The sequence below is a fragment of the Rhyacophila brunnea genome, unplaced genomic scaffold, assembly GCF_057557595.1.
Source record: "Rhyacophila brunnea isolate RB1 unplaced genomic scaffold, BYU_Rbru_1.0 scaffold_11, whole genome shotgun sequence".
NCBI classification, from domain to species: Eukaryota; Metazoa; Arthropoda; class Insecta; order Trichoptera; family Rhyacophilidae; genus Rhyacophila; species Rhyacophila brunnea.
In genome coordinates, this window is record NW_028232763.1 from 33,432,312 (window position 1) to 33,460,014 (window position 27,703).

The 27,703-nt window shown below is 33.2% G+C and overlaps 1 protein-coding gene across 7 annotated transcripts in view; it reads left to right on the plus strand.

The window, feature by feature from the left end:
• Acsf2 (Acyl-CoA synthetase family member 2) overlaps positions 1 to 20,679 on the plus strand; it is a 33,794-nt gene extending 13,115 nt beyond the window's left edge. For 5 of the 7 annotated variants that reach the window (XM_085960298.1, XM_085960299.1, XM_085960296.1 and 2 more), the window contains 11 exons: positions 2,624 to 2,855; positions 4,563 to 4,691; positions 8,557 to 8,780; positions 9,566 to 9,693; positions 10,226 to 10,332; positions 11,288 to 11,415; positions 12,865 to 13,030; positions 15,137 to 15,250; positions 15,375 to 15,517; positions 16,829 to 16,970; positions 19,197 to 20,679. In XM_085960298.1, coding sequence (XP_085816424.1) covers positions 2,624 to 2,855; positions 4,563 to 4,691; positions 8,557 to 8,780; positions 9,566 to 9,693; positions 10,226 to 10,332; positions 11,288 to 11,415; positions 12,865 to 13,030; positions 15,137 to 15,250; positions 15,375 to 15,517; positions 16,829 to 16,970; positions 19,197 to 19,424 — 1,741 coding nt within the window. In that variant the 3' untranslated portion in view covers positions 19,425 to 20,679. Of the gene's footprint in view, positions 1 to 2,623; positions 2,856 to 4,546; positions 4,692 to 8,556; positions 8,781 to 9,565; positions 9,694 to 10,225; positions 10,333 to 11,287; positions 11,416 to 12,864; positions 13,031 to 15,136; positions 15,251 to 15,374; positions 15,518 to 16,828; positions 17,009 to 17,263; positions 17,367 to 19,196 lie in introns of those variants that run through there. The other 2 variants (XM_085960300.1, XM_085960301.1) reach the window with 2 other exon arrangements.
• The last annotated feature ends 7,024 nt before the right edge of the window (positions 20,680 to 27,703 follow it).

Here is a 27,703-nt window from a genome sequence, read left to right on the forward strand (position 1 = left end):
CTGTTAATACAAACCTCTACTCTCTGGAGGCCCATATGATCCTATTAGGATGAGACATGGTCGATAAAACTTTTTTTTTAATTAAAGCACTTCTAGAATATATAAAAGATAAACATGTTCAATTATTTTTTTAATATTAAAAACAATTATAAAGTTTGTGGTATAGATTTACATCCTTTTGCCTCAAATGATAGTTCGTCACTGTGGAGTTAAATCTTATTACTTGTTTATTTTTCTAATCTTTAAAGTCAATAAAATTTGTAGAACTTCTATTTCTTGTTATCAGTCATGGGAAAAAAATCCTAAAAAAATCTTCACTCTTTCTGTACCAAAACGTGTCTACTTGTGTCTACTTCTACGAGTATATTATAGGCGAATGTGACACGGAGTACCATGGCCCGCACAAGGGGTGCCCACAAAGTCGTCTGCGGTGCTATTTTCCATCACGATTCTCTCTTCTTGGTCGTGCACTCATGGCTGAGGATCGTGACCACATTTAAATTTCGCCATCCTTTGAGCGACCAAGACTTTCCATCCTTCTCGATCTTCCGCTTCTCTCAGGGCAGGATGGATGGTGCCCCCAGTCAGCTCTTTCACTTGGTCGTTCCATCGCGCAGACGATCTTCCTCTGCTTCGCCTTCCCTGGAGGCTACCCAAAACTACCAGTCTCTCCAGGTTGTCCGGTCCGCGCCTGACAATATGTCCAAAAAACTGCAGAATTCTTCTCAGACATATCGTCGAGAGCCGTTCCTTTATCTTCAGTTTCTGGATGATTGACTGGTTCGTCCTGTGCTCCGTCCAAGAAATGCAAAGCATTCGGCGCCAACACCACATCTCAAAGGCATCAATTGCTTTCCGTTCTCTTGCCTTCAGGGTCCACGACTCGACTCGAGAACACTAATATCGAGAACACTAATGTTTGCACAAGCATCATTTTTGTGGCAATCGAAATTCCCCGATCCTGTACGATATGATGATCAATATAATTAAACTGTGGTGAAGGTTTGCATATTACTTGGTTACCATAAAAGGAGGTCGCGATCAGTGCTTCATAATAAGTGCCGACAACTCAATAAATCAACTGGATTTACTTAAAAATCTCTAAAAACACACGGAATACTCTTAAACCTGGGGTTCAGTGGAAACCACTTAGGAAACACTACTGTAGAAAATCATACTGCCCTTAACCTTAGCGATAGGTAGGGGGGCCGCTTCAGGATGTGTACAGTACCCATGACAATGTATGTATGTCATAAGAAAGAAATAAAATAAAATAATTACTCATGCTATTATAATTTATCACAAATAATTCAGTGACCGTTCACAAGTTTAAAATATTCCCTCAGTGATGCGTGTTTGTTACATCAGGTGTTTGCTTTTTATTTGGTAAGTGTAAATATATAACGTTTTATTCAAATCGAGACGTACCTACATAATATATAGATATGTCTTTTTTAAAACTAAAATACTAAGATAAGATATAACATATTTTGTAACACCTCAAAAATATGTTTTTATCGGTGCGTTATCATCGTTGGCATTTTGTAGTGCAATCATAGTGCAAGTAATTTGGTTGAACATAGTTATCGCCCTCTCAATTGGCATTAGCAGTGGCAGGTTGGTTCTGCACCTTGGGAAAATAAACAATTGATGCTCTCTATTTCTAAGATAGTTATCAGGGACATACAGGTCAACACTGCCCAGAATGGCAGAGTTCAAGTTCAAGAGACACCCAAGCTTTGAGAAAATCACATAAATATATTGTGTCCTCACCGAGAATCAAGCCCGGAGCCACCGGACAATGCCTTACGCACTGGATAGGCGCACATGATAACTACCTGTTGGTGCGACATGTCACAGCGATTCATTGGTTACCGTCCACTCTAGAAGTAGCGAAAGGGTGCGGTAAGTGGTTGGCGGGGTATAGCGAAAATCAGTAGCATCGTCTAGTTAAGGGTTTATTAGATATCTCGTTAGGAATATTTGTTTGAAAATTGACCCGTAGGTCCCCGACATAAGTACAATTTTATTTGTGCGAGTCTGTAAGCGACTAAATAACTTGTAAACATAGTTGGAAAATGAACATTTTCGTCAAAACAGCTGTTGTTTCACTATACTACTTTCATTGGCTCTCGTGGCCTATTGTAATGTTAAAAATAATATCAACCGTGGAAAGGAAAAAGGGCGTAATCCACACAACTCAAATTTTACAGGAGGCAAAAAAACTTTTTGTTATGGTTTTCGGTCAAAATACAAAATATGAAATGCATGATAATTAATGATTTGGTTTTTTATATTATACTTAATCTGATATTAATTATTGAATTAATTTAAAAAAATCCAACAAAACTGATGGTTCAGTCGTTTTTCCCACGTAATTCCTTCCTTTTTTTTTTTAAATTGAAAGCTAAATTTAGATAATAAATCGGCATTTGCAGCTTACATCATTTGGATACAACGTGTATTTAATTGAGTACAACCTTATTAAGCAATAAAACCTACTTTGAAAAAATCGAGGGTTACGCTATTTTTCCTTTCTACAGTCGATATATTATAAGAATCTATCAAACTGTGATGAGATATTATTAAAGTGTTATAGTGAATAAATTCTTTTTGGTTTTAGTGCTCAACCTACAAATATCAAAACCATACCTCCTTCGCGGTCGATCAGCATTACTGGCTTGCGGCGGACGGAAAGTCGACCGAGCTATATCCACAATATTGGCGAAGATCCTCTACAGTTCAAGACTATAGGAGGATGCCTCGAAGAAGCAGCTGACAGATGGCCTGATAGACCATTCGTCACCTCATGCCAGGAGAGCCTCTCTTTGTCGTTCAGTCAAGTACTTGAAGAGGTGAGGATACAACCTGACATAAATCATTTATATTGCACGTGTTTTGTAAATAAATTAGTTATTTTGGTTCAGCCAAGCAGTTTATCATTAGTTTTGCTTTGCAGCTTTCATTTGCATCATGTTCTGAAGGTTTTCTGGTATCCTTCACAAAGACAACAATATCGTCAGCGCAAATATGTGGTGCTGTTATATTATTCTCCGTTAATGGTGATTCCATTATTTCTTTCTTAGTCGAGTTGTATTATTTGGTTACATGTAAATTTTACGTAAAACATTTCACCTAGGCAGTTTGCCGTCAGCCTTTTTATTGGAAAGAGATGACCGTATACTATACGGTCTCCAATTTTATTAGATTCAATGTACACATTAAATCATTTTTCATGGCTGATTTTGGCAAAATTCACGTATTCAAGAATTAAAACCTAACCTAACAAATAATCCAGTATATCGGCTATTTTAAAAATTTGTTTGCCGCTGGCTTCACGTACAACGTTTACAACATTTCACTGAGAAGTGTGACACGGCGAACTGCATATGTATACAAGTTTCGGGACATGGCATTAGTTAGGTACAGTAAAAACAAAACACTGATTTGGTTGGTCGATGGTGTGCGTGCGGATATTTAGCCCTATAAGTAAATCGTTCTACAGTGGCACTATAGGCGACACGCGGTTGTATTGGAATAGTTTTCTGCAATGCTTGTTTCTATGCTAGCAAACAATACCACTACAACTGCATCGTGGTTTTGCCGTGTCCATGGTGCCACTGTATACTGATTTATCTATACTAGTGCTACTAATGACCTGGCAGTCGGTGTGCCCACAGCGCTGACGACGGTACACGTATTCGTACGCATACAATCCACGAACCGAATCATTGTTTTGTTTTTACTGTACATATTTATTATTGGCTGCACAACCTTTGATGGGACATGGTCACTTTAAGAACTTTCTCCATCCCTGACGATTAAGCGACGTTACTATTCAGTTATTTTGGCTGAACATCTCTAAGTTTCCTGAATCACCGTCCAGACATCTCCTTCTCAACCATACAAATTTTCGATTCTTGTCGGTTTACAGGAAGTCAGCGGCAAACAAAATTTGAAAATAGCCAATATACTGGATTATTTGTTAGGTTAGGTTAGGTTTTCATAATTAAAATCATGAATTTTCCTAAAATCGGCCATGAAAATTAGCGTGGCTACCGCTTGGCTTCCTGTAAACCGACTTGTACGACAGATGGTAGATGAGGAGTAACGTGTTTATTTATATAATTAAGAGCCGCGTTTTGACAGAATTATTTATAAAAATCAATAGCATCCTTCTCACTTATTAAATTATTACCACCTATAGACCTACATAGGTATATGTTGATAAAATATTTAAAAAAAATTGTAACTTAGGTACACTATGATTTCCTTTATTCGTATTAATAAGGTACATTTCCTTTTTTAAGGCATTTTTATTTGGTGTGCCGCGGAACAAATTCCATTCACCAGTGTGCCTTGAAGTAAACAAGTTTGGCAGACACTGATCTAGTAGCTCTTCAAGTAGTCAATGTACGTGGCCAATCCAGCATTGAATGATTTGAATTTTCATATTATGATCATTTTTCTCCATTAAGTGAAGTGAATATTAATAGGTATATTTACATAAATAATTCCGTAATTAACTGTAAGTATGTAGAATTAGATGCGAATTCTTCCAGGCTGACCGTCTTGCCGCTGGCTTTCTGGAGATCGGCTTGGAGAAAGGTGACAGGATCGGAATATGCTCCCATAATTCTACTAGATGGGTCGTCGGTATGATGGCTGCAGCGAGAGCTGGACTCATTATGGTAAATAAATATTATATTTTATATCAACTTATATTTCAAGTCTTCGACGCCACACTTCTGCACGCGCTAAAATACATAACCGGGGTTCCACGAGGATCCGTATGAATTTAGTACAACTCGAAACATTTTTAGAAATTTTGCAGAGCTCGAAATGGACCGGAGCGCACCGGAGCGCCGTTCCGGTTCGTGAAATCAGTAAAATTATCGGTCTGTCTTGTAGAAAAAATATATTGACTGTCTGAGCTAGATAGGCCAATCTATAAAAATCAATATTTGTTTGTTTATTTGTTTGTTCGTATTTTATGCGTTGCCATACCGTTCATCCGATTGCGATAAAACTGTGTCAACTTATTGCTTGCACTTACGCGAAGATTATAGGCTATATCTTATATATAAAAATGAATGTCTGTCTGTCCTATGCGTTCCTATACCATTTATCCAATTGCGATGAAACTTTGGTGAGTTGTTGTGTGCACACCCGCAAAGGTTCCTGAATTAGTACAACCATCTTCTTCTTCTTTATTCTATCTTCTTTTATTTGTATGGTTCCTATACCATTCATCCGATTGCAATGAAACTTTGGTGAGTTGTCGTGCGCACGCCCGCGAAGATTTCTGAATTACAAAATCATCGTCTTCTATTCGTATGCGTTCCTATACCATTCATCCGATTGCGATGAAACTTTTGTCAGTTCTTGTGCGCACTTCTGCTAAGGTTTCTAAATTAGTATTATATAAAATACAAAGTTTGTTGTTTGTTTGTTCCATCCAATTTTGAATTTTTTACTACATATTAATACTACTAATAACGTTTTCATATTTTGGATTCGATTTTAATTTAGTGTCCTTTTGTTTGACCTTTACTCCTATTAGAATTACTTTCATATTGCCATATTGTATTACACAGATAGTTTAATATTAAAAAGATAATTACTTATTATTTTTTTTTTAAATATCTAAGATAAATGTATCCACGAAGCGACCATGTGCGAAGCCGGGTACTTCAGTTTATATAATATAAAATCTAACACACTTTTTTTATAAAATACACATCAAATTTGATAATAATGTAAATATCTTCATAAATTCGTTCGTAAAATTTTCCATTTCGAGCGCTGAAATTGTGTATTTATTTGTGACAATGAAAGACAGTGTTGTTGTTTAATTTATACCGACTCCTAATAGCCTACCTTCAGTCAAATATTATAATACATTGCTTCAAGTTGAAGAATGACAATTATGGGTAAGTATAGTTGATTACTGCCAGTTTTGATACCGGTTAATAGATCAGAGTCCTTGAAGTTGAATAAGTCCGCTCTAGATGAAAATGAAGTGATAGTTTCTTTTGTTAAAATTATTTATTTGTTTTTAAGAGTATAAAGTACCTACACAATAAAGTATGATTACAGAAAAAATAATATAAAAAATATTTGTTTATATTAATTTTTTGAGACTACTATTAAATGACAAGAGCTGCGCCATTTTTTTAAAGTCATATCGCTCATGTCAATCAAATTGAGATAAAAAAAAATGTGTTGTTAAGCAATATCTCGAATAGTCCTCATAACAATTATGTAACAATATCTTGTGAATTCCGACAATGAGTAATTACTTATATTATTTCGAGAGTTTTGGAACGATTTCAAATTTATGATACTGTGATACAAGGGAGTATTCTACTTGGCAGGAAACTGAACACAATCTCAAATCGAGGAGTGGGTAATCGATCACCGGCACTACAATTTCAAACAAATACATTAATTATTTTGGTACCGCCATATCAGTGGATACCAGAAAACCTGGACTGGAATGAGGCTATAAAGAAAATGGGCCAAAGTATGTGGATAGATTTTCACCATAGGGCATCATTAGAAAAGGGGAAATGGAGTAAGTCTATTCTACCATCACCATTAGAGGTGCCCTGGTTTGTAGAGTCTCCTTTGACGAGGAATGAGCTTAAGTTAATACTGAGGCTAAGAACAGGGCACACAATGGGCAAAAGATTTGATGTCCTCATAGGAAGAAGCGAATCGCAACTCTGCGATGAATGTCATGTTTTAGAGGACATTGTGCATATAACACTACAATGCTCTAAATATGAACTTCACAGAGTGCAGCTGCGAATTGCGGATATGTATGAGAATGTCGACGAATTGAAGGGTGTCCTGGCGGTGGGTAAGATGGAAGAGCTAGGCAAAATTGTAAAGTTATTTAACAGAATAGGAGGGAAGTCCTGATTGACGGATCCCCTTCTAGAAGAGAAGAGGCGATATGACAGCGAGTCGCAGTCAAAGCTTCGGTAAAATGACAAAAAAAAAAAATTGTACCGACTCATTAATTAATTACGCACTCGACAAATCACATTTATATGATAATTACAATATTATACTTATGGTTACGGAATTGTATGTTTTTCTACTAATTGGCTGAGATCGCGACATGCTCTGTCGGCCCGAAAGAATAAGCATTTATGGAAGTTATATTTTGAATGGAATGCCTATTATTATTCGCAAGGGTGACGGTCAACTAACTTTTTTTTCTTGTATCTCTAACGATGTCGATGATAACTAAGAAGATGTCTTAGATAAAATCGAACCAATTTCAAAAAAAAAACAAACCGACTCTGCTGTGGTAAATCGATTATAATTATTGCTGTCATTTAGAGAAATAATTTATAATTAAAAAAAATAAGTTCGTAGCAATTTTCATAAAACTACACAATAAGGCGGCTCTTGTTGTGCAGTGCGTAAGGGTTCGATCCCGGCGAGGACACAATATTTATGTGGTAGTCTCAAAGCCTGAGTATTTGTGATTGTTCAAAATTACTAACAACCACCTTGTACGAAAAGCAAGGACATGGTTATTATATTAATAATTCTAAAAAAAATACCACACAATATAATATAAATTACCTATATTTATTCCTGAAACAGGATTGAAACGCACTGCTTCGTTTATAAAGTTATAAGCAATATTGAAAATAGCTAAATATGTAGAATCAACAATCGCACATTTAACTTGGTGCACGGTGTACCTACTTGTATTGCTTCAACCCCCAACACGTAAATTATTGATATTTTGTATGTATGCAGCTATTCATTCAGAGTCCAACAAGATGTTGTCAACAAGAATTCTTGAGAAATCAATTTTCTAATATCGTCTATTCAATGCTATCCTAAATGTCAATTTTTCGAAATTCGTTTTTTTACATCAATTGATTCTCTATGAAATTTCCAACATTTCTGAAATACCTAAGCCTAAATGTATATGATTATATTGAATTTAAGAAACAATTATTTTCATGCCATTGCTTAAGTAGGTATCCTAGGTGACATTATGTGAAATTTGAAATTGGAAAAAATACCCCAAAATTAATTGTAAATTAAAACACAAACCATGTTTTTTTTAATATTTCGATATTACTGAACTAAAATCGAATTACGAGTATAGGTTCGTAATTTCTAAATTTCGCTTTCCTGCACACTTTATGGTTTGGCGTTTAGGATAGTTTAGAATTGAATAGATGAAATTTCAAGAAATCATCAATGAGATTCTCGAGGCATCCAGAAATTAATTGTCACTAGGCTTAAGCTGTCCAAGAAAACTTGATATCATGGTTATATTGACCTAAAGAGCTAAAAATATTCTCTACTTTGATTCTCAGCGAAAATTGTTAAAATTTACCGGTCCGGAAAATCTCTTCTTTAATTGTGAAATTTGTTAAATTTCTAAAGAAATGAAAAAAAAGAGAAATCACAGCTCTAATGTCTAAATAAAAATTATCGGAATAGATAGGCACTTGCGTCGGTTCTCGATAGCTTAATTGGTGAGGGTTTCTAAATTATTAAATTAATTTTATTTTACAGGTGGCGATCAATCCTGCTTATCAGCGCGCCGAGCTGGAATATTGCGTCAACAAAGTTGGTATCAAATGTCTAATGGTTCCGTCAGCTCATGGAAAACAGAACTATTACGAGATGCTCGTCGCCATGGCATCTGGAATGAAGAACGCGAGACGAGGAGACGCTGTCAATAGTCAGCTTGTACCAGACCTTCGAAGTGTTATCATTATGGATAATATTAAAATTCCGTAAGTATCAAAGTAAAATATCAATGTGAAAGTGGACAACTCAAATAAAATAAAATAAACAGATATAGTGTTTCTATACAAAAATACACGTCGGTTAGTAATTAGGTAATTAATTACCTACGTTAATTAATTATACTAAAATCGATAGCCAACATAATAACGCAATTCGATAAGCATTTCACGTAGGTAACAACTACTAGTTTAACTCATTTAGTGCTAACACCGCGACTGGCGCGTTTGGAGTATTTTGCCATTAGATATAATAAACGTGTTATTTAAATGTGGTAACTAAAAGGTAATTAAAAGTTCAGCAGTGATTGTGTTCTAAATCGTCGTAATTTAGTAATATGCCCATAGCGTAATTGAAAAAGCATATTAACGAATCTAGCAAATAAGGATTCAAGTCCCGTCGGGTGTTGTATTTTTTCTATAAAATGATTTTTCCTAGTGTGTATATTATGCATGAGATGTTTTCAAATGATGTATATTCAATATATAGAATTTTACATTCTCAAATCTTGTCTTAGTCTTGTCTTATTCATTGAATAAAAAAAATAGTTTATTAAAATTAGAAGCTTGCTCAAAAATGCTAGATCTGGTAATAAAAGTTAGCAAAACTGAACACCAGAAGAATAAGAGAATAATGAAGTAAATACATCAACACAACAATAATCAACTTTTCAGTAACGTACGATGAATATTATTTACATTTATACGTATGGTGAATAAAAAGTGATCCATTATGAATCCGATTTTTTTGCAATATATTATAATATTGTTTTCAGTGGAACATACAGGTATCATGATGTTTATACGTTGGGAAAGGCGGCGTCAAGTAAAAACATTTCTGGACTCCAATCTTCAATACGACCCGATGATGCTTGCAACATTCAGTTTACATCAGGAACCACAGGTAAAACAAAATAATAATAAATAATTACAAGATAAAAAGAACTTTTTATATACAACGTTTTTAAATTTTCTGTTGAATCACTTGACTAGCTTAAACGATCAAAAAAATGTATTAGATAGAAATAATGCTGAAATGTCATTTTGACACTCATATTGATTTCCATAGTAACGCACGTATATATTAATAATTTAGTTGCCTCGGGCCCACTAGCAACCAATAATGGTATCGAAATAACTTTTCATACAAAACAGAATTAACTGAAAATGAATTCAATTCTACTTAAAGATAACTAAAAGTATTAAAAAATGCATTGGCATCGTGTTTTGATATATTCTAAAAGTTTCAAATGTCTAGCTAGTCGGGAAGTTAGTTAAAAATCGATTGCAAGATTTGTACCGGACAACCAACCACCGGACATATTAGAATACGACCTAATAAAAACGTTGTAAAATTACCACGTTCGATCCTAAGTAGGTATAGCATAATATTGACTTTCTCAGTGGGTATATAACCCTAATATTTACTGTTTCAGGCAAACCAAAGGCAGCGTATTTTTCACACTTTAATTATATAAATAATGGATACTTTCTTGGGAAAAGGAATCTCTTATCTGATACGCACCAAAAAATCTGTACTCAGGTAAAATTATGTAATTTCTATTAGTATCTATGTTATATTATCTATAAGTATAGTAATTCCACGACCGCTCTTATTTTATCTAATAGTATTTTCTTAAACATTTAGGTAAAACTCAAATCTTTGCAGAAATCTCACTGAAAGCGGCGTATCGAAGTATGAAATCTATAAGCATACTCAAAACACACAAATAGGAGACTCCGTTCTTTTTTAATTATCTCGAATAATAAACCGGCGGCATATTTTTTATATTACACGGATACTAATACGGAGACAATTAGCTTAGTTCATATGGCTGATGACAGATTATTTTTTTTAATAAATAATGATTATTACTACGAAATGACTATGCTAGAACGCGTGCATTTCTTTCTATTATAGTTTTATTGTAATTTTCGTTTGTTCTTGTTCTATTGAAAACTAACTTTTGAGATCAATCAAAATAACCTTTTTTAATTACCCGATGAAATAATCTTTATTTGAACTGACTGTCTTTAATATAATACGAAATTGATTGACAGTCATTACGTAACGGATTTTGTAAATGTCTCTACACCTCACTGACTCTCTACAGATAATGCAAGCAACGCTATAAAACTATTTCAATAGTCATAACGTGATGTGTAATATTAAATTTATAATAGTTAATATTTAGATATACTAATATAATAATATTCGATTAATTCAACGGTTCTTGATAGCTTCGTTTATTATATTATTATGAATATTTATATTTTTAAAAAAAATCTTAAAACAATCAGTGGTGCGCTGCATCCACTTCATAATGAACTGCACGCCTCTTGTACCCAAATCCTCATAAAATATACATTTTGCACGTGTCTTTCATGTTACTAATATATTCGTATAATTCTAGTACATATCTAAGTATATAATATTATAATTTTGAAACCAGGATGAAGTATATTTCTACCAGAAACTTTTTTTTCTGATTTGACAGGTGCCACTATTCCATGCGTTTGGCCTTGTAATAGTCACAATGGCAGCTCTTCGGCATGGTTCAACACTGGTAATGCCTTCTTTTTCTTACAGTCCTGAGAGCGGAATTAAGGCAATTGCTCAAGAAGGGTGAGTTATCTATGTACGCATATTTATATATCACTAACGTGAATAATGTAAAACTGTGTACTGTTTTGATAATAAATTTCATTACAGGTAAAGAGTTTTCGTTACCCATAGTGAAAAGCCTCAGTGGCAGAGTTTTTTGGAGCGGGCGTGGATGTTAAATGAGTGCACACAATATTATGCACGATGCACTGCAAATCCACTGCAAATCCCTGCCACTGAGGCCCTAGGCATAGAAAACGACCGCGTTTAGCCGGACACTACCTTCTCTTTAGTCTATTTATTTCTTGCTCTACACCATGGGTGGCCAACCTTTTCAGCAGCCGGGCCAGATTCTAAATATGATATTTCCTACCGGGCCACACACGGGTTTTTTTTATTAAGTATACAAAACAAAAAAGAAATATATATTAATAAAATAAAACATAAATAAGAATAAAAACTTATTAGATTATACTTTTTTTTTTAAATTAAAAATGAACAAAAAAAAATTTTTGTGAGAAGTTTGATTTTGTGTGGCAAAACTAAGTGCATCAATATTGATATCGAGTAAGGTTGTTCCTACATGCAAACAGTTTTCCAAATGCACATCAGTGATTCGTGTTCTCATTCGGGATTCGATATGCTTCATCCGACTAAAAAGCTATTCACACATGTAAGTGTTTCCAAATAGCGAAGTTATAATTAGAGCATGTTTGTAAAATGCAGGATATTTCTCCTTGCTTGTCCAAATATGTTTTGTAAAACTCTTCCAAACCAACCTGAGGGAATTTCTCCTTTAACTGTTCATCGCAACATATTTCACAATGTTCCATTTATAAATTTCCCGGTAATAAATTCACGTCTACGGAGAATGGCGTTGCAAATGCAGCAAAAAGCACACGGTGCTTTTAAAATCGTAATCGAAATTAGCACATCTAGCGGTAGCATTTGATTCATTATTATTTTTATTTTCTCACTGCTTCACGGGCCACAAATTGACACCCAGTGGGCCGCGGGTTGGCCACCCATGCTCTACACTCTATCTATATAAAGCTTGTACAACTTTAAGTAGGCTTTTCTCTACTATTCATACTTAACACATTCACGACATGACATAAAATATAATAATAATTTATTGTTAACAATATTTAAATAAATATACATGGAAGAATACCGGATTAACTAAGTAGACCGGATACGCTATATAAAAAAAAATATTAAAACTACGTCCACTTAAAATTACTGTCACAGTGGAATATATCAATAACCAAAGCAATTTGATTTAACATAGTTATTGCCCTTCCAATTAAAATTGCTAATAGCTGGTCAGTTCTGCACTTTGTGAGAACAAACAGTGGATGCTCCCGATTTCTAAGATAATTATTAGGGTTTATTAGTGTCATCTACCACACTCTCTAATTGTCCTGTTGTAACACATACCTTACCATCACCGATAATAATTTCTTTCAGTTGCACCGTCTTGACTGGAACTCCAACAATGTATGTGGATATGGTATCAGCTGCAAAGTCCACAACATTATCAGCCAAACCAGTTATTGCTGTGACTGGTGGAGCTCCATGTTCTCCTAAATTATTCCATCAAATCAAAGAAACTTTCGGAGTAGAGACAATTAAGGTGATTATTAATATTTAAAATACCTACATAATTTTGAAAAACCTTAAAATATGTTATAATTCATTCAACTGAAATATGATGTAAAACGTCACGCGATTGTTAAACTGCGTAAGTAAGGGAAGGTCGAATAAAAATAGTGGGAATTTGCAAGACCCACTATATAGTCAGGCCGTGACATGAAGTGCCAGTTATTGCTCATACTTTAAATGCAATATGGTATACTGTTTATAGAAAAGGATTATTGTTTTATATTGAAATAAATGGTAGTAATTCGGACGAAATATTCAATCGAAAATCTTAATTTATTGCGAACAAGTTGTTATCAGATTACATTCGAAGATAATCAATAACTAGCACACCCATCGTAGTTCGCGATTCTGTACCACGACCTGGATAGTCGACTATGGGATTTTGACATGACCGTAGTTTTAGTATTTTTCAAGTTGATTTTGTTTTTTAAATATAACTATATTTTTTACCTTTCAAACGATGTATTGTTCACTACTCTAGTCACTGTAGGTGAGGAGCACTATAAAAAAAACGTAGTAACGCGAAAGTCTGACATCGCGAGTACGCATCATTTGCATTTATATATTCTGTAAATAATGGTAATAATAATAACTAATTGAATGCATTTTAATAGTTTAATCAATTTTACAACGTTTTTATTAGGTCGTATTCTTATTTGTCCAGTGGTTGTTTATGCAGTACAAATCTTGCAATCAATTTTTAACTAACTTCCCGACTAGCTAGACATTTGAAACTTTTAGAATATTTATCAGAACACGATGTCAATGCCATCTTTAAGCAGAATTGAATTCATTTTCAGTTAATTCTGTTTTGTATGGAAAGCTATTTAAGGAAAATCCGTAAAAAGTAAAAGACTATTATCGCCTTTTGCTAAGGGGGTGGTCCTAGCAACTAAATTATACTTTTATATATATATACATAATACTATATAATACTTTATAATTATATAATTATATATAATACTTTTAGCCATCTTTAAGTAGAATTGAATTCATTTTCAGTTAATTCTGTTTTGTATGAAAAGTTATTTCGACACTATTATTGGTTGCTAGGGGTCTTAGCTAAATTATTAATATATACGTGCGTTACTATGGAAATCAATATGAAATGTCAAAACGACATTTCAGTATTCTATATTTATTCAGTATTTCTATCAAGTACATTTTTTTTATCGCTTAAGGTTGTACCTCAGTTGAGGCACGGCCTGAAAAGATCGTGGCTAGGCGATGCGCGGATTGCGGGTCGCGGGTGTAAATGACGCATGCCAAACGAAATATAATTTGTCATAGAAATCCAACATACGTCCATTTTATGTTCTGTTTATTATTCTATTAGTAACAATAATAATATAATCATTGACATGTTTTCTTTTTAAAGTAAATGGGTAACGTTTTTAGTCATCTTTACACGATTTAAGAATTAACACGCCCGTCACCATCACGAAACAAAGTGACGTGTTTCCAGTTTGACATTCTCTCTCAGAATACGAGCGAGTCCAAAATTTTGTCGCGCCTACAGTTGAAAATTATTTGCCGTTTCACTGATGCACCTTAAGCTAGTCAAGTCAAGTTTATAATATGATTCAATAGAACATTTGAAAACGTTGTATATAAAAAGTTCTTTTTATCTTGTAATTATTTATTTGGTTAGTGAAGCAGTAAATTAAGTCAATATTATTTTATAAATCATTCTTTATCTTCTCTGTCACTATATTTGCGCTTTTATATTAAACACTAGCTTCAAATGCACCGTTCGCCTTCTTTTACCTTTATCACGAAAGGTTTATACATCTTTTCACAATAATATCATCTTCTATTGAACGGTTAAAAACGAAATGTAGTTTACTCATATTCCAGTATTTTACCCAGTTGTATTATGTTCCATAATTGCAATACAGTTTTAAACCATTAGCCCAAATTATTACATCCTTGCTTTGAATCAAATACACATTTGAAAAAAGAACAATGTGATTTTTGACAGACGCGGGATTAGGACTTGCAGTCACATGCGTTGTGTTAATAAAAAAATAAAATAATACTTATTATATTAAAATTCGTTGTTAATTATTTTTTTCAGTCAGTATTTGGCATGACCGAAACAACGGCAGTCTGCTTCCAGAGTATGAGAGATGAATCGATGGAAAAAATCACAGAATCCGTTGGAAGAATTCAGGAACATTTGGAAGCCAAGGTAATAGAATAATATTTTATTGAGGTTCTTGAAGGCGTATAATGTTAAAGGTATATATTTTTATAGTAGGTACATTCATAATAAATAAATTACATATTTAACACATTTTTTTTGTATTTATCAGGTGATTGATACCAATGGTCACGTGGTGCCATTCGGTACTCCCGGAGAGCTCTGCATCAGAGGTTACACAACCATGCTGGGTTACTGGAATGATCCCAAGAATACGTCAGAGATAATTGGACCAGACAAATGGCTGAAAACTGGGTAAATTGACCAATTCATTTGACGTAACCACACTGTCAATTTTAGTTGGATAACCATGATTATATTGCTATATCAAAATACCTATAATGTAGGTAGTTAGACAATTTTTTTTTAAATAATATGTTTGATTTGTTGCAAAAGACGAAGCCCGGGTAGCTAAAACCGATTTCTATAGAATGGTATAAAAATCATATCAATTAAAAAATCAATTCAATTCGCTTTTACAGTTTTTTGCATTAAATTATGAATTGAATATAAATTATATATATATATATATATATTTTGCTATTAGTTAGTTAAGGGGGATCATATTATATGCCAACAGAGAACCTAACGGAAAATACGAAGCTTGCAATTTGAGATTTTTTTGATAATTTACAATTTCATTAAATCTTATTTAGGTATGGTCCCAACATTTAAGCTCGATTTGATATAAATAAAAAGGATTTCAAGTTATACACATTTATATTTTTTTTATAAAAATCGATGCTTTTTAAAATAGATATAAAAAATATTAAAACTATGAATTAGTAAAAAATCTAAACGGCGAAAATTTGAAAACTTAATAGACTAAATTTTAATAATAAATATAACCATAAAAATAATGTAATAATAACGAAAGCTTTGTACCAAATATGTGACAAATTCACATTTTTTTTACTATATTGTAAGTTTATCTTTGACTTTAAAAAAAAAATCTTTTTAATGTTTTCAGATACATATTTATTATATAATACAGTTGAAATTGTAAATTATCAAAAAAAAACTCAAATTGCAAGCTTCGTATTTTTCCGCTAGGTATTGGCGAACAAAAGTATTACAATAATAATAATAACCTCGTATCTCGTTAGATGGTATTGGATTGGAAATAAAATAATACTTATATAGAACGATATTCAAAATGTGATAAAGTGGTTCGAGTCTTCGCTTATTTCGTGGAAATTATACAATAATGTCAAATATCTTCGTCTCTGCTACTTTACAAAACACTGTATTTTCGCAATGTTAATTCAATGAAGACGTGTCACACTGTGGCTGATTTGGTAGAGCGACTGTCTACAAAGTTGTTAATCGCAAGTTTGATTCCGCTATGTACTGAAACAACTAATCCATAATAATTCTATTAATATTATTGTTTATGGATGTCAGCCTGCTCCTCTTATGAGCGAAAATAATATATATCTTTACCATTTCCCTTTTTTAAATACTTTAGTACCTAGTTGAGTGACTACGTAAGTGTGTATTGATATTGAAGAGATTGTGGAAATCTGTAAACTAATGTAGTTACATGATATTTTTTTCTTCTTTCAGAGATCAGTTTGTGCTGCATGAAGATGGCTACGGTAAAGTAGTTGGACGTCTCAAGGATGTCATCATAAGGGGTGGAGAAAATATTTACCCCAAAGAAGTAGAAGATTTTCTCAATTCACATCCGGACGTCGTAGAATCACACGTAATAACAGTTGCAATACACATGTATTTAATTTATTAGTTACCAGCGCTCGAAATGGAAAAATTTACGAACCGGAGCGCTCGACAGTTTTCTGAAGATTTTTAGATAGTAAAGTTATCAAAGTTTATGCGTTTTTTCATAAAAATAAGTACTTATGTTAGATTTTCTATTATATGGCTTATCCAGCTCAGACTGTCAAATTATTTATTCCACGAGACGGAGCGACAATTTTACCGATTTCACGAACAGGAGCGGCGCTCCGGTGCGTTCCGGTCCATTTCGAGCCCTGTAAGTTACTATAGTTTTCAAAAGGAAATAAATACAATGGTGCAAATGTCAAAAGTTTCAATGTTTATCGGTTGGAAACGGCAGGTTATATGAAAGTATGGTGAAGCAGGCTGGTAATCAATTTACGGGAAAATTAACGTTAATATTATTAATTATACGTGTACGTTATAATGACCAAAGTAAGTCCTCCGTGATGCCCTGCATTTTTTTTGTCGCGTCGCTATTTCTCGTAAGTTGTTGGATATTGCTGGCCAGCTTCATTCAGTTGTATAAGAAAGCCGGTTGCTTGCTCCTCGTTTTATTTGATACCTCTATGGTTGGAAATAATGTTTACAATAAAATTTTAGAAATTGGTTCTTTAGTTAAAACGTTTACACCTATTTCAGTTATCACATCATTATCATTGTCAAGTTGATTACATGTAAATTGTACGTATGCAGTTCATCGTGGGACACTTATTCGTGCGCCGCAGTGCGTGGAACATGAGTTCGTATAACATTTTATCAAATGACGAGTTCTTCGTTGAACATTTCACCGTGGAATACATTTTGTACGTATCTTACAAAATGCGGCGATAGTTTGCAAATAGTACTGTTCCAATTTGACTAACCCTAACATAACTTAACCTAGTAAAGACATCTCCACGGGTGCCGGACGAAATCCCGAAGGCCAAAATCCCGAATGCTGAAATCCCGAATGGCCGAAATCCCGAAAGCCTAAATCCCGAAAGCCGAAATCCCGAATACCGAAATCCCGAACGCTGAAATCCCGACTGGCCAGAATCCCGAAGGCCGAAATCCCGAAAAATAAAAAAATACAAACATCATTAATTGCGCAATCTTGTTGTAAGAGAGACAACATCCATTTGTCCTACAAAATTGTCTCTCCTGTAAAAAATTGCGCAATCTGCAAAACCCATTTCCGCAAAAATCTCTTGCGAAAATTGCTCAATTATTGCGCAATTATTGGTGTTTATATTTTAAATTTTTTTATATTTCCAGAAAAAATGGGCTTTTGTCTCTCTTGTTAAAAAAAATTGTAAGATTGCGCAATTATTTATGTTTGTATTTTTCGGGATTCCGGCCATTCAGGATTTCAGCGTTCGGGATTTCGGTATTCGGGATTTCGGCTTTCGGGATTTCGGCCTTCGGGATTCCGGCCTTCAGGATTTTGACCCAAACTCATCTCCACATGTTGTAGCATACGTACAAATGTATTCCATGGTGAAATGTTCAACGAAGAACTCGTCATTTGATTAATTAATGTTACACGAACTCATGTTTCACGTACTGCGGCGCACGAATAAGTGTCCTGCGGTGAATTGTTTACGCACAAATTTCTGGATACGTGCCAAGTTACGACAAAAGTTTGGGTAACGAATATAAAAGAATTGTGGAATTTATCATAGTTAGGCTACTAATTAGCAGTAGCGAATGTTAAGATTCGCCATAAATAGTGGATATTAAATTTTGTTAGTCATACGAATTTGTATTTATTGAACTAAAACTACAATTTACAGATGGTGTAAGTTAGTTTATAAAATTCAAATAAACCCTGCCTATGCCAAACCATAATAATTTTGGTATACTTTGAGCGATACGATAATATTTTTCACACTTTCTCATTCATACTTATTTGTTTTCGTTTGATTAAGAATAAATATTACATATATTTATATCAAAATCAAATGTCGTTCTAAATTGAGCCGTTCTTTGGAAAAAGTGCGATATCGAGATTACGTTTGTTTTCGGTAAATCAAACCAAATCATTATTTTAACCTCGACATTTAACTGTAGCACGTCCGACATGATTATTTAACTGGTGTAACGTGTTTAAAAGCGAATAATTCAGGATAATGCTATTTTCCAGATATGTGTTTAATTGGAATTCTTTTCTTTATAGTATTAACTGTAATAATATTGTGTTGTTTATTGCTAGGTGTTCGGTGTGAAAGATGAACGGTTGGGTGAAGAGGTGTGTGTCGGCGTACGAACCCGCGAAGGCGCACAGTTCAACCTGAGCAGTCTGCAGAAGTTCTGCGAGGGACAGATCGCGCGCTATAAAGTGCCGAGGTACCTTAAGATCGTCGAGGCTTTCCCCAAAACCGCTTCCGGGAAAATACAAAAGTTCAAGTTGAAAAGCATGTTTGAGAATGGGGAAATTTGATAATATCTTGTACAGCCATTTCTATATTGTACCTGCATAATGGTTAATGCATTAAGTGAACATGGTTACATATTTTCGGCAACAAAATCATCATCAGATCATCTTAATAACAAATTATCAGTAATCCGATCAAGTTATAAATATATTATATTGGTTGAGACTTTCACGGTTGGATTTAATTGTATTTGGTTTCTGGTATGTCACCATATATTTTACCCCATTTTTTCCTCGATATTTCAGGTTCGATGCAAAAACCGTTCAGCAGGTCTATTCTTAACGGTTATCACTTTAACACGTTTCCGTTATTTTCATTCTTCCAAACTAGCACGGAAGATATTCTTTGCATTAAACAGCTAGCGGCGGCTATCTCTAATTCGACAAATTAGAATTTAGTCGAAAATTAGTCAATAAAATACGGCAAAAATTTTGGTTGGTAGACATGCCTGTCAAATTTGGATATGTTCGTACTACCGAACCCAAGCGGATACAGCCGAACCAGCGCCACCTTGTTGGTAATGAGCCGAACACAATAATTTTGTATTGACACGTCAGACATATCAACATAATCTACATTTTGATTAGTCATGCCATTGCAACTGAAACAAAACAGTCGGATCTTGCGTCTCAATTCTCAATATGTAAAATTTACATACTCTGTTTCATTCTCAAAGTTAGCATGGTCAAGCGAGGGACTTTTAAAAGATATCACCTTTTGATAGTTCAGACGGTTAATTTTTTTACATAATTAACCGCCAGAATACGTAAAGAGATAAATGTGGTATATTTTATCATAATTAGATCTTTTTTAATGGTAAGTGATATGTTAGAATAGGCCTGCAGGTAGTAAAATGTATTTACTAAGGGTGTATCATAATATATGTACGCATACGGGGGCAACAGGGTGGGACACAGTCATCCTGGTAAGCGAGAAATAATATCATAAATTTCTTATTTTGTACATAGTTGTAATTCGTGCAATGGGGCGTATTTTTTAAATTTATTATTTTTACATAATTTACAATAATTTCTTTATTTTAATGTATGTAATGAAGTACCTATGTATATTTAGTCCATCAAAAGTATACTCTAAGCCTAACCAACAATTTGGCCTTTAAATCAATGTAACGTGTACCTAGATATAAGTTTATATACATATATTTACATATAGACGCATGTGCTTTTGTGCTGTCTTAGGTAAATAAAAAAATGGTTCATTCTTGCATGTTACAAAATAAAACAAATTTATTAAAATTCATACGGTGTTTCATTTATTTTTTTTATTTTATATTCCTGGTGTAAAATGCATGTGTTTGTTTTTATTTAGGATGCACATATTTTCATAATACTGTATAAATATTACGGATCATAGGGTGCCACCACGAAACTGCACGTTATCATTGCGGATTTAGTACAAGGGTGTGCCAATATTTTTCGAGTTACGAGCCCTTATTACAGTAGTCAAGTTACCTGCAATCCCCGTCGTAATAATACATTTTAATTGGGTAAACAAAAAATATACCTAATTAAAATAAAGTAGAATATTTATCAGAATTTTCTTTCATATGCCTACATGTGAATTCACAATCATTACATTTGTATAGTTTACAGTTCATCATAGTACTTTAAAATGCCAATTTTATTGCATTTTTTTTTTAAAAATGCGGCGTTTTTGTATGTCCGTATTGTTTTAGGTATATTTTTTGTATTATATAATAAATATACAATTAAATTAATTTATTTTAAGTTAATTTCCCGTGCTTTTCTCTCCCATGGCATTTTTACAACGTCTTTATTAGCTCGTATTCTTGTTTATCCGGTAGTTGTTTGTCCAGTACAAATCTTGCAATCGATTTATAACTAACTTCTCGACTAGCTAGACATTTGAAACTTTTAGAATATATCAGAACACGATGCCAATGCCATCTTTAAGCAGAATTGAATTCATTTTCAGTTAATTCTGTTTTGTATGGAAAGCTATTTAAGAAAAATCCGTAAAAAGTAAAAGACTATTATCGGTTGCTAAGGGGGTGGTCCTAGCAACTAAATTATAAATATATACGTGCGTTACTATGGAAATCAAAATGAAATGTCAAAATGACATTTCAGTATTCTGTATTTGTTTGTTTGTTTTTTTATTTACTTCATATCAAGTATAAGTTTGAGCATATTGAGCATAATAATTCAGCAAAAAATTTAAAAAACGTGGCATATAAAAGGTTCTTTTTATCTTGTAATTATTATTAAATTAAGTCAATAGTCAAACATAGATAAAGCTCAGTTGAGAGCGTGGTGACCTCAGTCTTGGGTATCTGCAAATGAGGTATTACCAGGCAAAAAAAACTGCTGATGCTTCATATGCAAACGCAGGGCCTCGTGATACACTCGATTAAGACCGAGTATGGTGCCAGGCTGGTTGGTTTGGAGGGGTAGTTGCTTATGGTGTCTTTTTAGAATCGGATTTTTGCGAACACAAATTTTGTATATTACCACAATACCAAAGCTCGAATCAATACAAATAAAAAAGATTTCAAGTTATATAATATTATACATAGTATATTTATTTTTTCCAGGAAAATCTGAAAAAATCTATGAATTATTCAAAAATATTTTTAACTTAAGTTAAATGTTTAAAATATGAGAGAAACATGAACAGGGTCGGCCTATAATGTCGTAGGTAAGCGGCCTTCGTGGTGCAGTGGATAAGGCACTGGCCTTCCGCCCGAGAGTTCTGGGTTCGATTCCCGGTGAGGACACAATATTTATGTGTTTTTCTCAAATCCTGGGTATTTGTGATTGTCTAAAATTACTAACAACCACCTTGTACGAAAAAGCAAGGACATGGTTATTAATAATTCTAAAAAAAAAATGTCGTAGGTCCCAGGTTCGAATCATGGGTCTGGCAAATATACACATTGGTTTTCAATTTGTGTTTTAAGTCAGAGTATGGACCTAATAGGTTGACCAAGCGGCTGACATCCATTTCTCGTATAAAACAAAAATCTGTTAATATAAACCTACACTATCTGGATGCCCATATGATCTTATTAGGATCGGACTTGGTTAAAAGAAAAAATAAAGAAAATATGAGGTGCCTACCTAACTATATAAGTATAATAATCGGGCTTTTAATGAAAGCGTATTTCTTTATTCATATTTTTTTTATTAAAAAAAACTTTTCATTGTCTTTAGATACGTACAATGAAAATTATCAGTAAAATGTAATATTTTTCAGTTTTCAAATCAATACGTTGATGCATAAAGAATATTTTAAAAAAGTCATTAGTTACCTACTTTAATTTTATTGTAAATCAGATTTATTTCAATTACTAAAGTGACTCAGAAAGCTGTGAATCTTTTATGATTATTTACACTAAGTTGCTATGAATTAAAATGTATTTTATTTATTAATAATTATGGGCTTACATTGTAGTAGGTATCTTTATCTAATAAGGCTTATCACCAAGCCAACAAATTATACTGCTTTAAACTACTTTATATTATATTACCAATAAATCAAATAGTAAATAATATGTAGTAGGCATTGCACCCTATATATGCCAAAACGGGGAGATTTCATGAAATTTAATCTGTCACATTAGTGTTTCTCTTCTATCTACACGTGAATTGTTTCAAATGAGCAACATAGTAAATAATTTTATAGCGTACTTAAAATTATGTATGTAGTCATAATTATTATGTCTAACAGTGACGTCCCGTGGGGGTAGGCATATTGAGGGTCGCTTGGGGGCGGCAGTTACTCGAAGGGTCGCAAATCGAGGAGTATCATTTGGTATATATAGAAATAGCAACCTAAACTTGGTAATAAAGAAAATATATTTCCATTAAAAAAATCAGTTTGCTGATTGGAAACAAACTGTGTTCATAAAAGGATTAATACGAGTGTAATTTTTTCGTCGGGTTAGCGATGTCTAGTTTGCTTACTTCTGTATGAGTGGTCGATGGTGTTGTAGATGAAAGACGATCGTGGTTATTCGTGATGATGGAGGACTGAGAGTTTATTTATGGTTTCATAAGTACAAGGGTACAATCGGTACAATATAACAGAGGTAGGTGTTATTTTCTGAGACAATAAGTTCTCTAGCAAGATACAAGTTTATCCAGTGCATATTACGAAGAGACCAACCTGTTTCCTCAGGTATCTCAGCTATTTGGTGAGAAAATATAATAAACGTTTAATGAATATCACTGAGGTAAACAAAGTGCTTACTAAGTCGTAATTCGATTGTGTAACAAATGTATACAAAGAAATTACACATACTAAACAATAATTAATTTGAAAGCTATTCATATGTCATGAATTCAACTGACACAGCTCGGTTCTCACAGAACCATTGATAGCCACACTAAAAGTTTATTAGTCTATGGCCACACTTCTGTTGCCCTTCGACGTCTTTGGTGACCAGAAACGACACGTGCAGATTTAAGAATAATTACAGTTGAGTTGGCCGTCAAAACTAAAGATACATCTCCCTCTTACAGAACGTCCCATGCTCATGGTCCACGAGTTTAGTCCGCATCGAAGCGTCGTTTTGTCATTGTATCGTTTATCGATTTAATAATGCTTACACCTTTGCGATATCAAGCTAAAAATATCATTACAATTGTTGCCAAGTTTTGTAAATAAGAAAAGCCCCACATTTGAGGAAAAATTTAATTTTGTATGTTTTAGTGGTACCTATATATTATGTTAGTAATGTATTCATATAACACATTTCCTAGCTAATGCAGTCTTGTAAGGATGATAAAAAAAATACTGTATAAAAAATAGGTCGGCATTTTGGCGCTGCCTAGGGACATCTTGCAAGTAAATGATTATTAATATCCAAAGAAATATTAGCCGTGCTAAATAATTGGCCACAGACGATATATTTCTTATTACAGGCTATGTTATGAATCATTGTAGTTTAAAAATGACTCCACTTATGGCATTAATTAAGTTACAAAAATGCCAGTTTATAAAACTGTAAAGCTCTACAAATATCCAATAGCCTATTAAATTTAAAAATAAATCTTGTTTGACATGAAAACTATTTGAGAAAAGGTCGTTTTCAAACATTGTCAACCCCACCTCTGAGTTTAAAACATAAAATACTGACTCTACTCTTAACCAGTGTTTATAAACCTTTTTGAGTTAGTGGCACACTCTAAAACTAATTATAATTTCGCGACACATCAAAATTGATTTCAATTGTGTCAAATTTTTTTTTTTTTTTTTAAATAATAACACATGAAGCGCCTAGTTTCAAATCCCTATAAAACGGTTTTTACAAATTTCCGAGTTAGATATGTATTTAGATGAATATTTTTGTTACCCATATGATGGCCAAAGAATGAACTTTAAAAAACGCCAAAAACCGTCAATATGTATCATCAAAAATGAGGGTAAATTTCAAAACCCGCTAAAATGGTTGGGTGTGCTTTTCAAATAAGTACCCCTAAAATTGAAAGCCAAAATACTCTTTAGAATGTAACGAATTAAAAAATAAATACATGAAGTTCACAGATTTATTACATATGAATTATTATTGTCATTTTTCTCAAAACTACCAAAAATCGTTTTAGGGTGTTTTTAAACTAAGCGCTTCACACCTGCACTTGTTTTAGTTTTCGAAAAAAACGTGACATATCTACTTGAGTTACTCTCATGATAGACTGATGTGAAACACTGCTCTAACCAATTACAATCACAAGAAATGATAACGTAATTTGTCACGTGATCTTAGTTTCCTCGGTATGTATATTCCATCACCTATTTCATTCCATTTTGAAGGTTCCCCTATAGTTTTTGATATATAGATAGATATAGACATAATTATTATAAAACGTTTATCTATCTACTTTAGTGCTACGCCAGAGTGAACGCGCGGACAGCGGCCCGTGAAACTCAAACGTATAACCGTGTGTGAAATGCCCAAAAAAAGCCGTCTACAAAGATTTCACACACGGTTATACATTTGAGTTGCGCACGCCGCTGCCGAATCGTGTTCTACCACTTGCAATCACAGCATTAAAACATTTATTATCTTCAATACTTAGTAGTCACAGCGCTTTTTCTGCATTTTCTCGTAACTATTAAACATGAATAGGTGTTGATTTAATATTAGGTTACTTTATGGTAATTGCAATATTCAGGAATAACAAAAAGTTAAATAAAAATATTTAGTCCATTTAATTAAATATCAATTCAAATTATTTACAAGTTTAAGGACAAAAAACGAGAAAAGAGAATTACACAAGCCTAAATTTCAAGAAGAGGTGAGGTGCGGGTAGGGTATTTCTATATTGTGTATAATATACACAATATAATATATCTCTATTTTTTTCCTATTTCATGTGAATGAAGTCGTCGCGTCTCCAGTAAGTAAAAATATATGTGTATAATTCAAATAATAATACAAACACAAGGCCGACTATATATTTAGGCCGTGTCACTGAATTGCGAATTACGGTGGTAATAACTATTATTGATTATATTTGAATGCAATGCAGTAACTTGTAAGCAATAAATGACGATTTTCGATTGCATATTATTTCATTCCAATTATTGCTATTTATTTTAATATGCAAGAATCATAATTTTCTATAAGCAGTTCACAATATTGCATTCGAAATATTATGAGCGATAATTATCACTGCCATTTAATTTTACAGTTTCTTGTCACGGCCTGACTATTATAGTGGGCCTTGTACTAACATCACCTATTGTACGCTGGGACAAATTTTGGGTAAAATCTTGCGAACAAATACAACTTCAAACCATTTTGGTAATTGATTAATCACAACATTTAACGTGGCATACCTATTCATTCTAAAACACTACAGTATTTTAAAATTTAAGGTTAGGTGGTATTGCGAAATAGTTATTATATTGAAGTAGCGTGTGATGGACATCTTTGTAGCAACAAGGAAAAAAGGAATCAAAAATGAGGTATCAGTTGTCATTATTAAATTTCGCCGCCTGCACTGAACATTTTTTTTCTGTCAAAGCTTTTAAATTTGTATATTTGCATACTAACGTTACTTTTTTTTGTTGAAAACATTAGTTGTCGACAATGTGGAAGTATGATAATATAAATCGTGGATCCGAAGTATATGCAAACAATGGAATACTCTCTTATATTCCATGTATTTAATATATTTTTTAATTGTTAGTCACATACTTAACTGATTATTAATTACAACAGTAAAGTGTATTCATTCGTGTTTGGAAACTTATACGTATGCAGTTCGCCGTATCCCACTTCACCGTGAAATAATGTTGTATCGGAAATATATGGCCGTATATTAAAGACAGTCCAACCTATTTGGGTGGTGTTACTGGGTAGTACTGAAGTAAAATTCATGTCTAAATAAAACACGGTTCTTGTAGGTTTACACTTTACAGAACAAACAGCAGCAAACAAATAACACATTTTGAAAATAGCCGTTATACTGGATTATTTGTTAGATAAGGTTTTCATTCTTGAATTCATGAATTTTGCCAAAATCACCTATGAAAATTGAATTAATGTTATAATTAAAATATTTAATCTAATAAACTTGGAGACCATATAGTATACGGTCATCTCTTTACGATAAAAAAGCCCACGGCGAACTGTGCCACGGTGAAATGTTTTACGTACAATTTTTATGTAACCGTATTCATTGCGTAAAATTAATGGAAGAATTCGTATAATATAACTTTTTGTAACAGATTCTCTGTAGTGACAAATTTTTAATTATTTTGCATACAAATTGTGACTATATCTAGTAAAGGATGGCATTTTGAGAGTATTTTATAATTTTCATTTCTGGAACAGTTATGCATGATTTCCGCAAGATTTTATAAAATTAAAATGCTTCAAGATTCTGCTACACAAAAAGGGTTAGGAATCACTGGTGTATATAGATATAGCTTGTGTGTTCCAAGAATATACAAAAAAATCAGCAAACGAGGTTAGAATTCTTCAAGATAAGGTTATTTACTAATTATCATACTCAGAATTTAGCAGTAAGTTATTGGAATTAGGGATTGAAATACTGGTATTTCAAAACCGGTATTCCAGTATTTATCAATACCGAAACACCGGTTTTAAAAATCCAAAATACCGGAATTTTCGGTATTAAGAAAGCACACTCGTTTAGGTCTTTCAAAATGAATTATAAGTCGTGTGCTACTAAAATGCAAATATGTATATTGAGTGCATCCAACAGAGGTGAAAAAATGATAAAACAAATTTCATCAAATCATTATATCAAAAGTAATTGTCGCGATGAAT